The sequence below is a fragment of the Nothoprocta perdicaria genome, unplaced genomic scaffold (assembly GCF_003342845.1).
Source record: "Nothoprocta perdicaria isolate Ctin4 unplaced genomic scaffold, notPer1 scaffold_107, whole genome shotgun sequence".
Taxonomy (NCBI): domain Eukaryota; kingdom Metazoa; phylum Chordata; class Aves; order Tinamiformes; family Tinamidae; genus Nothoprocta; species Nothoprocta perdicaria.
Genome location: NW_020454172.1, coordinates 1,556,949 through 1,570,853, shown reverse-complemented (window position 1 = coordinate 1,570,853; position 13,905 = coordinate 1,556,949). Strand labels below are relative to the sequence as shown.

General features: G+C 51.0%; 1 protein-coding gene across 1 annotated transcript; it reads left to right on the top strand.

Annotated features, from left to right (window-relative positions):
- The first annotated feature begins 472 nt into the window (after positions 1-472).
- On the top strand, positions 473-13,331 carry SPRY4 (sprouty RTK signaling antagonist 4). The gene is made up of 2 exons (XM_026045662.1): positions 473-539; positions 12,490-13,331. Exons 1-2 carry the CDS (start codon positions 473-475, stop codon positions 13,329-13,331), a joined length of 909 nt encoding a protein of 302 aa, XP_025901447.1.
- Positions 13,332-13,905: the final 574 nt, after the last annotated feature.

Here is a 13,905-nt window from a genome sequence, read left to right as displayed (position 1 = left end):
ACAACAGCATTTGCACATGCAACTGAATGCGGCTTTGGGGTGCGTCCCTCTGGGAGCCAAGCTGGGAAACCCGTATGTGAGATGCAGAGCACCCCTGCCCGATAGCCGGGCTGGCTGCTCTGCCAGCCTGGCAGCAGCAGAGATCACAGATTTCTTCAAGATCATTTATTCCGGGAAGGCACCACCTCAGAGTGTGCGTCTACCTCCGAGGAATTTTTATCTGAGCCAAGGACAAGTTATTCAGATTTTCAGTCTCAGAGCCTGCCAGCTCACAGAGAATCGATCAATATTAGAAAACATCTTCACATTGACAGAGTTTGGGAAAGCAGGGGCAGAAGCCAGTGTTGCTGGCAGGGTACAGGGGACACCCAAAAGCAGCACCTCCACAGCCCATCTGACCAGCACGGGGCACATATACCAGACACCAGCTCTGCACATAAATCCCTAGGGCCACCTTTTTTGCACTCCCCCTATGGCCAGAGGCATCACTGGACTCAAGGCAGTAGGAACATCAGGCGCTGGCTGGATTCCGCAGCCAGGTAGGGATATCCCATGCATGGCTCACCTCAGTGCAYGGGGAGGCAGATCCACCCCCCAGGTTTTTATGGTGTATTTCTAAGAGGTAGGTAGGTAAAGGTTAGATGAAAGGGTTAGATTAAAAAATATATTAAAGGAAAAAAAAAAAAAAAAAGGAAACTCCAATTTAGAGTTTCCATGCCTGCAATGCATACCAGCATTCCCAAGGAAACAAGGAAAAGCCCAGGCCACCCCTCGAGCAGGCTGGAGGGTCTGGCCCCTGCACAAGAGGCAGATGATCCGATGCCTCCCGCGGGTCCCCGTCCCAGCAGGTCCTGGGCGCTGCCGCAGTAACCGCAGCCACTTCCCGGGAGCTCCTGGTGCGGATCCCTGCGCCAGCCCCACGGAGCCGCCGCTCCCGGAGCTGCCAGGGGCTGCCCCTTGCAGAGCCCCCCTCGAACTCACCAGCCCCGAGGCCTCAAGCTGGCACTGGGCGGAAAGGCCCAGGGTGGCCTCGGCTTGTCCACAAGCCAAGGGACACACAGGAGGATCACAAAGTGTCAAGCTAGACAATGAGGATTTTTTGTCCTCGCTGGGAAAGGAAAAAAGGGAGACAGATAGTGATGGTCCTAGGAAAGGGCGGTGCGAGCTGGACAAATACTTTGCTGCTACATATGGTTTCAGTAGAGCAAATAATACAAACCCAACCCAAGCGGTTCAGCTGAGGCAACGCAGAGCCCTGTGGAAAACAAGGGGGCCGCCCGTCRCCGCACACGGACAGCTCTTCCGCTTCCCCAAGGACACACAGGAGCAGCAAGGGGAAAACGGCTCCGAGCAAGACGTCCGGCCACAAGCCCCTCGAGCAGAGAAACCTTGTTCAGAAACCTGCATCCATTTGGGGTTTCAACAGGCTTGACACGAATAGCTGCTCATTTCCAGCACGAGGAGGGACGTGGGGCAGAGCTCTGCACCCCTGAACCGCCACGCCTGTGGACGCAGCGCATGTCTCCCGATACCAGGTGCTTTCCTTTGCCATCCTGTGGCTCTGGGAGCAGAGGCAATGTGACAMTGGCCAGGTGACACCCCAATTCAGGGGCTCTGTCCACCTGCCCCAGTCTCACAKGGGGGCAGCTCTGGGCAGCCACTGCCTTCACCTGCAACCCTGGGGAGCCCACCAGGAGCAGAGCATAACTGCTAGGCTGGGGCAAAAGCYGGCTTTGTCCAGAGGGAAGAGCCTGTGGGATATGGGACGGGCCAGGGGAGAGCCAGAAGGAAGAGGAGGGAGAGATTAATTCAAGTTTTTTATTATTTCAAGATTACTTTAAAAACAAACAAAAAATCCACCCCACTGGGAGCAGCAGCAGCAATATCCTGAGCTCTGCTGCTGCCGACGTTCTCCCCAGCGTTACACAGCTAATCCCCACTTCCTTCCTCTCCTCACACACGTTTAATGAATAATTCTTCATTATTTCCTCTTTCAGTTTTATTGCTGGGGTTTTGTCAGCAGCTCTAGCTGTGCTTCCCCCAGAGCTGCCGTGCAAGCGGAGCGGCAGCGCCGGGGCCTGGGGAGACGCTTTCCTGTGCCGCGACGAGGGCCTCCCCGRGGCTGCATGGCCTCAAAAAACAGGATCCAGCATCCGTGCCCAGAAGCCTTTCATTGAGATGTTTGACTCCCGCGTTGATGCGGTGTTACACATTCCCAAACCTCTGATCAAGGCTCAGAATTTGTGCACTTGCCAGTGCCAGGAAACAATGGGAGCAGAGCAGGATTTTTGCTCAGGCATCTGCATCACGCAGCTCTGAGCTGGTTTCCAGCACTAAGTACAAAGAGATGTTGTTTTTGTATTAAGTTGCATCTTCTTCCATCATCTGTTTATTCGCTAGTTTTCAAAATGATGAAYGCAGAATTCTTATGCTTGACTATTTCAGAATGATTATACTGCAAAGAACATGACCAATAAATAAGCTACATTTTTAGTAACCATATTCTATTCTTAAAAAAAGGCACTGGTCTCCCCCATCTGAAATATGGCGATATTTTTCTGCATCACCCAGATATGCTGTTCTTTAAAGCTTCTCCCTCCTCTGTCCTTCCCTTGTTAAGCGGTATTTGCCCATGACCCACAAACACTGTTCCCAACTGGAAAGGTTTCTGCCCTCCGAGGCTAACACACATATCTAAACAGCCAATCTCAGAGCACATGCTCATTGAGAGAGATTTTTTCTTCTAAGGTACATTTGACTTAACAAACAATGTTCATATTAGCACTAAATAAATAATATAGATCAGTTTTTACCAAAGTGCCACGCAAGCTTTTAAGGATATGTTCTACAAATAAGACAGAAAATGAGAAAGAGCTCAGCTCATACTCTGCAGATGAGTCTTTAAGCATATATATATATATACATATAAAAATAACTGTTTTTACTGCATTTTCACTGTAAGCAACCTGCCTGCAAGGAGCCGGAAGGTCTCTGCCAAGAGAGGCCTGCGCTGCAGTCACCTCTGCTCCACCCGAGGGCTGAGCCTCCATTTGCTGAAGGACGTTTCTGAGCCTGCAGCGGGTGCCGGCAGAGCAAGATATCCACCAGAACTCACGTCTCAAAGCAGAAAAACACCTCTTGGTTAAATACCATTTGAGAACCTGGCCCTGAGGGCCTGCTTCCCACTGCCTGCAGTGCACCCCACCGCAAGGCCCAAGAGGACTTGCACAAGGCTAAGGAAAAGCTGAGACAACCCAAGTTGTCTCACTTTAATTAAACAGAATCTCCTTCTTCCTCTTGGTAGATTCGTGTAAATGACACAACTCTCTCGTATCTCCTTTACCTTCTCTAAAGGCAAGAGCCACAARATAAATCTACATGCTGCATACACAGCTTGCCATTCTAACATATGGCTTCTACTTGCACGTGCACATAGCTGCTGCCAGCATAAAAGCAGGAGCTGCAATGCCTGAGTGGCAGGACATGCGTGGATGGCAATACCGCAACCAAGAGAATTGGAACTGCAGGTCTGAAGGCAGGAAAAGGAAGCCTAATGCTAAAGGAAACCGATTATTTGCACTGATTAACATCTTCTCAGTACTCAGTTGCACCACAGGGAAGAAGGGCGGGGGGGGAACCACCAGCAGCTGCAGCCTGTTTTCCCCCTTCTCCCTTCTCCCCTCTCGCCCGTGCCCCGAGGCCCGAGCTCGCTCAGATGCAGCCATAAAAGGAGAAGCGGCGCCCGCGCCCGGCTCGGCCCGGCCAAGGTCCGGCCGCCCCCGCGGGCAACGACTGCGGGGCCTGGGGGGAGGGGGGTATCTGGGGCGGCTGCCAGCGACCAAGAGGGGGGGAGGGGCCGGGGGTGTCACTATGGGGCCGGGCCAGAAGGCCCCCCCCCCGTCCTGTTCCCTCCCCCCGCCTGTGAGGCGCCCCCCACCCTTGGCTGCAGCCGCCGTTACCTCAAGGCCGGGCGGGGGGCGCGGTGCATGCGCAGCGGCAGCAGCCTGCCCTCCATTCACAAAAAAAAAAAAAAAAGGGAAAAAAAAAAATGAGAATGCAAGAGCCAGATCCATTCCCCGCAACTCGCAACAAGTCCCTCTTCAGCCCCCCATTCATAAATGCGAGCGGAGCATGCGCCCTGGCGCCTCGGTGCCCACCCATTCATAGAGTCAGGAGGAGGCGCATGCGCAGAGGGGGGTCGCTGCCCTCCCATTCATAAAATAGCCATTTTCCCAGGCAGCGGTGGTTGCAGGATCGCGGCGGCGGCCGCTGACAGCGCCGCGCTCCGCTCCGCTCCCCTCCCTGCCGCGCCTCCAGCCCCCTCCTCTGGCTCGGATTTAGGATTAACTCGCCCAATGAGAGATGCTTTTAGCTGAATTACTTAAAGTAAGTACGAGATCTGTCTTTGAAAGCAAATGATAAATGTATTTAAGTGGAAAAAAAATAATAAAGCCTCTGCCCCCAAGGCAAAATCTTGCACTATTTCTAAATGCATTTCTCTATTCCCTTAAAGATCACTGAAAACAAGCCTATTTCTGATCATGACTTTTCTAACAGCAATTATAGATAATTATATGAGGTAGAAAGCTGCCTAGAGCTTCGCTGTATAAAAAAAAAGACTTTGCATTCTGAAGCACAGAAAGATTCTTTTTAATTTTTTTTTCTGCAGAATTTGCATTTGTTTTCCTGTGACTCTTATTTACACCTCCTTTCTATGTTTTTGCCTTAACATCTGCATTTGGTGTACATATATGGCAGGCAGGTTTTACCATACTTGCGTCAGGGTTATTTGCAGGGTTTTTATAGCAGAATAAGGCTCCTCTCTCTGCTGATGGGATATCTTTTCCCTTATTCCTGCTTCCTTACCTCCAAAGGAGCATATATATGTATGGCCACCTGGACTGACAAATAAGAACTTCATATTTTTTACTTTAGAATATGAAAACTGATTATACAGATCTGCTCTCCTTTCCGAAGCCCTATAGCTTGCAGTGTCAAGTAGTTCCGAGCYGTCTCCATAATAGGACTCTTCAGAGATCAACCACTGGAGTGGCAGATCTTTCCTGCATGACCTTTGCTCCTTAACATTTTATTTCATGCAACTGTTCTTTTTCTTTTCTTTTTCCCTTATTCCATCACTGTTCTGTTCTCTGTCTTGCTGTACACTTGGTTACTTCAGCTTTACATGTGGATGGATTATGTATTTTAAAGGTTAGATAACTCATAAAAATGTGTGAATAGAAGCATTTTATAAAGCTATCTTTGTAATATATATGTAATATATATGGAGGGGGGAAAAACCTGGCTTGGCTGCTCTTCTTTACCAACTGCGTAGCAAAGATAAGCCAGGATTTTATTTTCTGGTACCAGTCCTGGCRTCACAGGAGAAAGACAAGCCCTGAGACGACATGTTCTGAAAATTCATTATCAGAGGGGGAATGGAAAAAGCAGAAAGGGCCATGTATGAGGCATGGAGGTCCAAGAGGAAAGCAGGCTTGGAAGTGCAGACCTTGGAAATGGCAGTGCAAATAATATCTGCTTGAATCGTAGGAGAAAAAAAAAGCTTTGCTCTTTCTCCCCAAGTAATCAAAGATAGGTCTGATTTCTTGACTCAAATCTTTTATTACATTCAACTTTTTCTTTAAGGGGTAAAAGAGAAGGGAAAAAACACCAGGTATTCAGTGTAGAAAATGTACGTTCTTGATTTAAAACTTCCCAAGATGTTATCTATCTTCCAAGGCATATTAAGGATACAGTATGTCAAAAATCAGCTCAGAAATTGCTGTTCAATTAGGTAAAGTGAAACCCAGCTTTTTCAATATTAACACTTCCCTCCTCTCTCTTTATTTTGGGTTAAAGCCTAAAGCTACAATTTGTGCACTGAATCACAATGATCTTGATGACTAGCTTCCCCCTTCTCCATGTAAAAATGAAGGATAGCAGGAGGAGGGGTTGGTCTCCGTTATTGGAACCCCACTGGGGATGTCTCATTGATAAATGTGCCATTTTCCATGGGCTACTCTGTTTCTGCTGCTAGAAGGGGCTCTATATTGGTATTATAAAATTAAAAGGACTATTTCTGAATGCTGCAGTCCTTTTGAAATTCCCCATGAGGTATGTGGAGGGGAAAAATGATTTGCTCTTCTCTCGAAGCAGCAAAACAAAAGCTGTTTTCATGGTGTCATGACTAATTCCCATATACTGGGAAACGCTACATTTCAGAAAGCACCCCCCACCCAAAACCAAGTTACCTGAAGTCTGATATTTCACTGAAGTCTGATATTTAAGCACTATRTCAATAATTAGCTATTTCTGTAGGTTTCCTAATATTAACCATAAGATAAAAAAGTCAGATTACTATTATAACTTCACAAATTCAGCCCAGTACTTACAACTGCCTTTTTGTAGGCAAATCATTGCACAAGTATTTTGCTGTTTATTCTTTTCAAATCCAATATAATGCGTTTCCTTCACTTAATGTAAAATCCCTCTGATATGGTCAGCATTCTGTACCATTAACTGAATGGATCATATTTGAGTTCAGTTTTCTGGCCTCAGAACAAAGGTGCTTATCCAATAAAAAGCCTCGACTAAGAAATTTGAGTCCCTAGAGATCCAAATGTTCATGGGCCAAAATGTGCTTTATTCACTTACGCCACAGGAACAGACTTGAGCTGGACAGAAACAGCTTCTTGGAAGTCTGCAGGTCTCACTTCTCAGCTTCCGAATTTCCAAGCTCTGGCAAAACCTTAACGTCTCATTTATAAAGGGCAGGTTTCCTCTAATAAGCTTTCTAATGTTTTCCCTTATTATTCTTAGTGAAAAAAATCTATCTGTCTATAGATGTATAAAGCTGTTAAGCAGAGGGACAAAAAAGGAATACCAATATTTTCTCAATATTAATAAATATTTTATGGGAAAGCTAAAACAGCTTCCTTCCCCCCCACCACTTAAATAATGTACAGCTTAACTCAAGTTCAGGAAGCTTGTGTTAGTCAATGAGCTCCAGCCTTATGTACTGTTCTTAATCACCTATTGAAAACCCATGCTTACCAAACATCACCTTTAGCTTTAAGGATAGTCTCCTCTCATGAAAAAGCCTCATTGAAGCTTATGACTCACAGCAGCAGGGTGTCCCTTGTCCTATTTGGGCTGTCCAGGCAGGAGCATCCTTAATACCACAGGGACGTACGGCAGTGACCGCTCGGGTAGCACCAGCTGCTCCTCTGCTGCGATCTGGGGGAACGAGGTCTGTATTGATCTATCTCGCTCCCAAATGGTCTCTCCTGGAAGAAGGGAGCAGCTCCCAACATTCCAGCCCTTTCCTGGATCCCTCAACAGGTCCCTGCTTAACACGGCTGCACCATTTTGTGCAGATATTCTATTAAGGCCCCATCTACCCTTTTTAATAGCAAGGGTAGCAGTTCTATCCGATACCTTGGCTTCATTTTCRCTCCACATCCTAAACATTTCCCTCTTTTTTCCAAATAGCTCCAGGGAGAGCTCTCAGCTGCTGATGAGCCTTGGCCACAGGTGCTGTGTCAGGGCCAGAAAGGCAGGACTTGCACACTTGCTCTAGGCACAGCTACACTGAGCTCCATCCAGCTGAGATTTTCTGGATTGTGTAACCAAGCCGCCAACCAACAGAGAGGGCGCGAGAGAGAGGGAGCTGCACAGCCATAGCACTAACCGAGAGGCCACTAGTCTCTGTGGATACCACCAGTTCTGGTGTGTGCTGTTGGTGGACACACTTTTGGGGATCGTGGCCTGCCTTGACTTCAAGTGTGAAACACATTTTTTCCAGTTATATATGTGTATGTACGCACGCATCTGTGTGTGTGCTAATATTCAAACTTTTCTCTGAAGAGAGCATTTCTTCTTCAATTTCCGTCCTGCTGCCATGTTGTCCTAAATTCATGTATCCCATACAGTACAGAAAATGGAGGCTTCTGAGCTATATTTACTGCAACTATTACTACAAGTACTGTAAACTCGATCAGGTGGCTGTCACAGCTCTTTTAGAAGAAGTATTTCTCTACTTAAAGCTTAAAGCTCCCTGGGACCAGTATAGGAACAGGCTGCCCTATCAACTCYTGCAGCCTTATTAAAACTAAAATTCATTAAAAGAAATAAAGTGGCCGCTGATCTGGCACCTAGATGGCCATACTGCTTCGCTGCCCCTGTCSATGGTGTCACCGTTAGCCAGCCCCGGGACTCACGCTCTCCGCAGGGCCTCAAGCTCCGCATTTCAGCGGCACGTCGGGACATTCCCTGCACTGCCCAGGAGAGGCTGGGCAAACCGGGATGCTCCCCACATGGTCCTGGGCGACAGGAGAGGCACCATAAGAGCGCGGGATCCCTCACCTTCAGGGACTGCAGGCATCCCGGCTGTGCCGTTTTCCTCATCCTACTGTTACAGCACATACCTAACACTGTTAAACACCCAAAAAAAACATATGAGAGCTATTAATTAATAACTAATTAACACGGTTAAATGTTCTATATGTCCGCACTTGGTTAAACATTTAATTCTGGTTCCATTTTGCTTTCCAATAATTAGAAGACAAATTATCCAGCTCAACTTGGAAAACACAAACAACAAAGCCTTATTAGTCTCAACTGGAGAAATTGTTCTAAACAAATTAATGAGAATGGGCTTTGCTGTTCATTTGTATGACTTTCTCACTGAATTGCCTACAACATACAYTTTTCTGTAAAATTATGTAGGCAAGTCCAAAATCCTATTAAAACTGTAAAATGACTAWACATTTCATGAGCCTAAAGAATCTTACAAAACTTTTGAGTTCAAAATATCAAAATGCTTAAAATAGCAGTTGGCTTCCCAAAGCTTTAGGATTGCCAATTACCTTGTATAGTAGTAATTTTAGATTGGCAATATCAGGATCAGGAAATGAAACAAGAACTGTTGCACTTTTGAGAACTTGGTTTCTGAATACAACATTACCTGCTGAGAGGGGAGTGTATTTTGACTCTGAAAATATAAATATGGTGAGCAACCAYGTGAGATGGAGACTTGTTAGTCCCTGCATGGAAAATAGGGATGGAGAAATTTTTCTCCACACAGGTGTCTATTGGGATTTTTGCATTATTCCACCTACCTCTAAGGAATAAATAAATCCCAATATTAAAACGTATTCATGATATTACCTCCCAATTGTCTACTTCCAGAAAACTTTCTATAGAGTTGCATCCATTGAATTTGCACCTAAGTTAATRCAATATGTATGTAATTATTGATAATCAAAAATTAACTTTTTTTCCAGACGTAGGAAAAAAATGCAGCCGATAGTCAGACTGGATTAGTGCCTTGGCAATGGTTTACAGAGGCACAGTATAAAGTTATGTAGCTTTTTGCAAAGTCACGGAGCTCAAACATCTTGTAAAGTCTATTTTTCTACTATTTTTATTTTTGAATCTACTTTTTTGGGGGGCAGTGCATCCCATCGTACCAGCCCTGTTCGATGCGAGCACTGAGCGCAGCCCCTGCACCACGACGCTCCCTCCTGCCTCTCCCCACAGCCCCGAGAGCAGAATCGCTCTTTGTGGGCCTGGAGGTCCCATCTCAACCCTAGTGATTCCCATTCCTGCTCCATCCCAGGGCTCCCGCAGGCAGCCCGGAGCTCCTGGTTAGGAAAGCAAAGGAGGGGAGAGGGCAGCGAGCAGAGGCTGCGCCAGCCAGCACCGCTCCAGACGTGCGGTGGCTGCTCCGTGAACCAAATCGGGTCATTTTCCTATCTGAATTGAAGGCAGCAGCTGCAAAACAGTTTGCTGCTCTGCACAGGCAGCCTGGGCTGGGCTCAGGTCTCTGCAGCAAGCACGGGGGTCTGCAGGCACCCACCTTCGGCCCCCCTGCAAGGGCTTTAGCTTTGCCASGTACCCCCACACCCATCAGGTCTGGTTAGAGAAGAGGGTGCCACAGAAGCTGCCATTTCCAAGATACCCAAATTGCTGCTTTTGGGGGAGGGCAGCTGGGGCACAGGGAGGGYGTCACAGTCAGACGGAGCAGGATTGAGTTTTGCTGCTGGCAAGGGAGCATCGTACCTCCGGATTCCCTGCAGGAGTGTCTGCTATCCATATACATCCCTGCAAGGGGACAACTCGCTTGTACGTTCCAGTCATCCTGGAGCAGTTTGGGGCTGATTGCCACTGCCTTGTCCCTTCCTCCCAGGGAGGGCACAGACCAGAAGACRTCACCTTTGGTGCCTTGGGGACTTGCAGCTTGGTCTTCAGCATCCATGGGTATCCTGGTGCAGGAGGATTCCAGCCTGCAGGAATGCAAGGGAGAAGTCAGCCGCTTGGCTTGCTCCTGATCCAGGAGTCCTTCAGCCTGATTCTTCACTGAATTTTAGTTTTCTGCCCCAAGAAGCTGGAACCTCCCTTTCTCCTGTTGTACAGACACAGCAGCCTCTAGCACCCTGTGCTGTGTCACACATTGCTAAGGGCTCAGCCTGTCCRCTCTGTCAACAGCAATGACTGTAACTGCCACCAGCTCTGAAACTCATCTTTTCCTGGGATTCAGGCCCAGAGCTTAAAGCAGAAAGAGTTCAGAAAGAACAGGACCTCCCCACGGCACATCCCAACAGAGAGGGCAGAGCCTCCTGGCAGGCTGAAGCCAACCCAGATCCATTGAAAACTGGTGACATGAGTGCACCACTGAAGCACCAGGTGACCAGGCCAGCAGCAGCAAAGCAGCCTTATTCCATAGACAATTCCATAAGCATCATAATTTTACCTTGCTTAAATGTGGTTTGAAGAGGTGGGCAAGAGGAAACCACCTGCCCAGAGCAAGGGCAGAAGTCAGGGAACCAAGTGTGGCACCATCACCACATGCATCCCCCAGACTCCCAAAAGATCTCAGTTCCAGAGCAGAGCTTAAGGAGCCAGGCAATTTCCACCCTTAACTATCCTCAGGTGTGGGATTTGGCCCAGGGTAACCTGGTGATAATTAACTGCAGTCCTGATAACCGTTATTGCAGCTGAGCCAGCTCTTAATGCTGGCAGATAGTGGTGACCCTGTGTTTGCTTTTGGGGGCTCAGGTGTTTTTGAGAAYAAGATATTTGCCACCTATGGCTGCAGTGCTATAAATGAAGCTGCTGCCCTAAGTGTGTGTGTGGGAGAGGCTCCAGTGGCTGGGCTGGTGGCATTGCTCCTGCACGTGCCCCTGTTTCCTCTGCCAGCGCCTGGGCTCCAGCCCAGACAGCACCATCACTCACCTTCAAAATAATAATAGTAACAGTAAAAAACTCCAGTGAAATCCAACTCTTCCTACAAGCATAACATCCAGCTGATACTCAGCCGAGTATTTTGCTAGCCTCTGATTTTGCAGAGGCTTTTTATATCATTGCGGACACTTTTTATATCATGGCACTGGATAATACACCCACAAAAAGGTATTTTTTTGTTTTCCTTCTGCATGCCCCACRGTTGTGAGAATCACTGCATATAAACTTGCTATTAAACCTCTCTCATTTAGAGAGTCAATGTGCCAATCAGCTAGGAATAATGAAATAATAAATTTGGGATGAATGATTAAGACGCAGCAGTGAGTTGGAGCTCGAGAAGGGCGAGGACACGGAGGCAAGAGAGGTGCAAGGAGCCCGTCCAAGCAAGAGCTTGCAGAAGCAACAGGGGTGAAATGCGCTGCTTTTTCTSCTCCCCCAAATTTCCTAATTAGTTCATGCTCCAGTTTTTGTGGGGTTGTGTTAAATCTGAGGACTTCAGTTAGCAGGAGGAGCTGCATCTGTTGGCACGGCATGTACATTTGCTCACACGCATTGAAGCCTTCTGCTGGGCTCGTCCGGGGCTAACGCCGCTTTTTCCTGCCTTTTTTCTTTCTTTCTTTTCTTTCTTTCCTTTTTTTTCCAGGCTTTTTCAGACTGCTGTAACATTAAAATCTTTCATGCTTGGGAGAAGATTAATTTGTTTGTCTGGAAACAAACAACGCGAAGTGCCTGGGGCGCTTTGCTGTTTCCTTTGCTCGGCACCAGAAGCCTTTCCCCGCCTGCGGCTCACTGGGCAGCCTCCCTCGCCGCTCCGCTCCGCAGCGCTAGATTATTTATGAATAAAGGCGCCCGGGGAGGAAATGGCACATCGGCTAGCAAACAATGCGCACTTTCTAAATTTGAACCCAGCCGCTTCCGTTCTTTGATTTAAGTTTAGTTACTTCCCGTGGCTCCGCGTCCGCGCCGCCGCCGCTGCCGCCCTGGCTCCGCTCCAGGCTGCATGGGGCTCCCTCGATGGCCCCGAGCAGGGTGCTGGGCGGCCCCGCTTGCAGGCAGGCTTTGCCGGCGGGCGCTTGCTGCGCTCGCAGCTGCTCGCAGGGCGCTGTGGCCGGCAGCTTTGGGCCCCAGCAGATTCCAAGAGCGCGAGTCCCGCTCATCAGAGCTCGGCTCTGCGGAGGGTGCAGAGCAGCTCAGTAACGCTGTGTCTCCGTTTTTTCCCCCTTTTTGTCCCCTCTGCTTCTCCAGGACAAGTAGGAGCCGTTTCCCACCCGTCGCCGCCGCCGATGGAGCCCCGCGCGCCCGTGGGCCGCCCGGCCGCGCCGCAGCCCTTGGCGGAGAGCCGCGCGCCGTGCGGGAGGCCGCAGCCCGCGCTGCCCATCGAGCACGTGCGCGCGGCGCGCGTGGAGAATGACTACAGCGAGCAGCCCGCGCGGCCCCGCGGCGCCCGCCTGCCCGCGCGCGGCCCCGCGCACGCCACGCACCCCTGGATCTCCCTGGGCGGGCGCCCCGGCTCCGTGAGCAGCAGCGGCAGCGCCTCCTCGGAGCAGCGGTTGCTGGAGCACGGGGCACCGGGCGCCGCGCCGGGCTCCCCGCGCCGCCCGCCCGCCGCCTGCAAGGCCGCCGAGCTGAAGGCGGCGGCGGCGCCGGAGCCGCACGCGCTGCTGTGCGAGGCGTGCGGCAAGTGCAAGTGCAAGGAGTGCGCGGCGCCGCGGGCGCTGCCCTCGTGCTGGGTGTGCCGGCAGGCCTGCCTCTGCTCYGCGCAGGGCCTCGTCAACTGCTCCACGTGCATGTGCCTCGTCAAGGGCGTCTTCTACCACTGCGCCGATGAGGACGACGAGGGCGCGGGCGCCGACCAGCCCTGCTCGTGCGCCCATGCCGACCGCTGCGCGCGCTGGTCCTTCATGAGCGCGCTCGCCCTGCTGCTGCCCTGCTTGCTCTGCTACCTGCCGGCCACCGGCTGCGTGAAGCTCTCGCAGAGCTGCTACGACCGCCTGCGCCGCCCGGGCTGCCGCTGCCGCCACACGAACAGCGTCCTCTGCAAGGAGCCCCCGGGCGGCAAGGCCGCCAGCGCCGACAAGCCCTTCTGACGCCCAGCGCGCGCGCGCCAGGGCTGCGCGCTCGGCTCCGCCGCCCGCTCTGTCCCCACGCGGCCTCGTGCCCGCGCCCGCGGCGGGAGCAGCTGGACTGAAGCCCTCGGTGCTTTGGGAGCCCGTCTGGACGGGAGCRCACGGGTTGTCGCTGGCAGCCAGTGACGCTGCGGAGCGGATGGGACCCACGGCGGCTGCGGAGGAGCCGGCCCCGCACGAGCTGCCCCTCGCCCTGCTCGGGCCGTGCCCGACCCGCTGCATCCGCATGGGCAGCAGGGTCGGCTCTCGCTTTCCTTGGAAACCCCGGTGCGTTACCAGCAGGGAACGGGTTCGCTGCGCTCTCCCTCCTCCCGCGCGTTCTGCCTGTTGCACACACGGGCCGCCTTCCCCTCGTCCCTCCACGGCCTCCGTTGGCACCCGTTTGCTGCGGGTCCTCAGCACGCAGCCGGCGGCTCTGCGTCCATGACCAGGGGCTYGCGGGTCCCGGGGGAGCCGGAGCTGCTCCCTGCGCGCCGGGGCAGCGAGGAACGGGCCGTGTCCAGGGCGTCCCGCCGGGGAGCCTGTCTGCAGCATC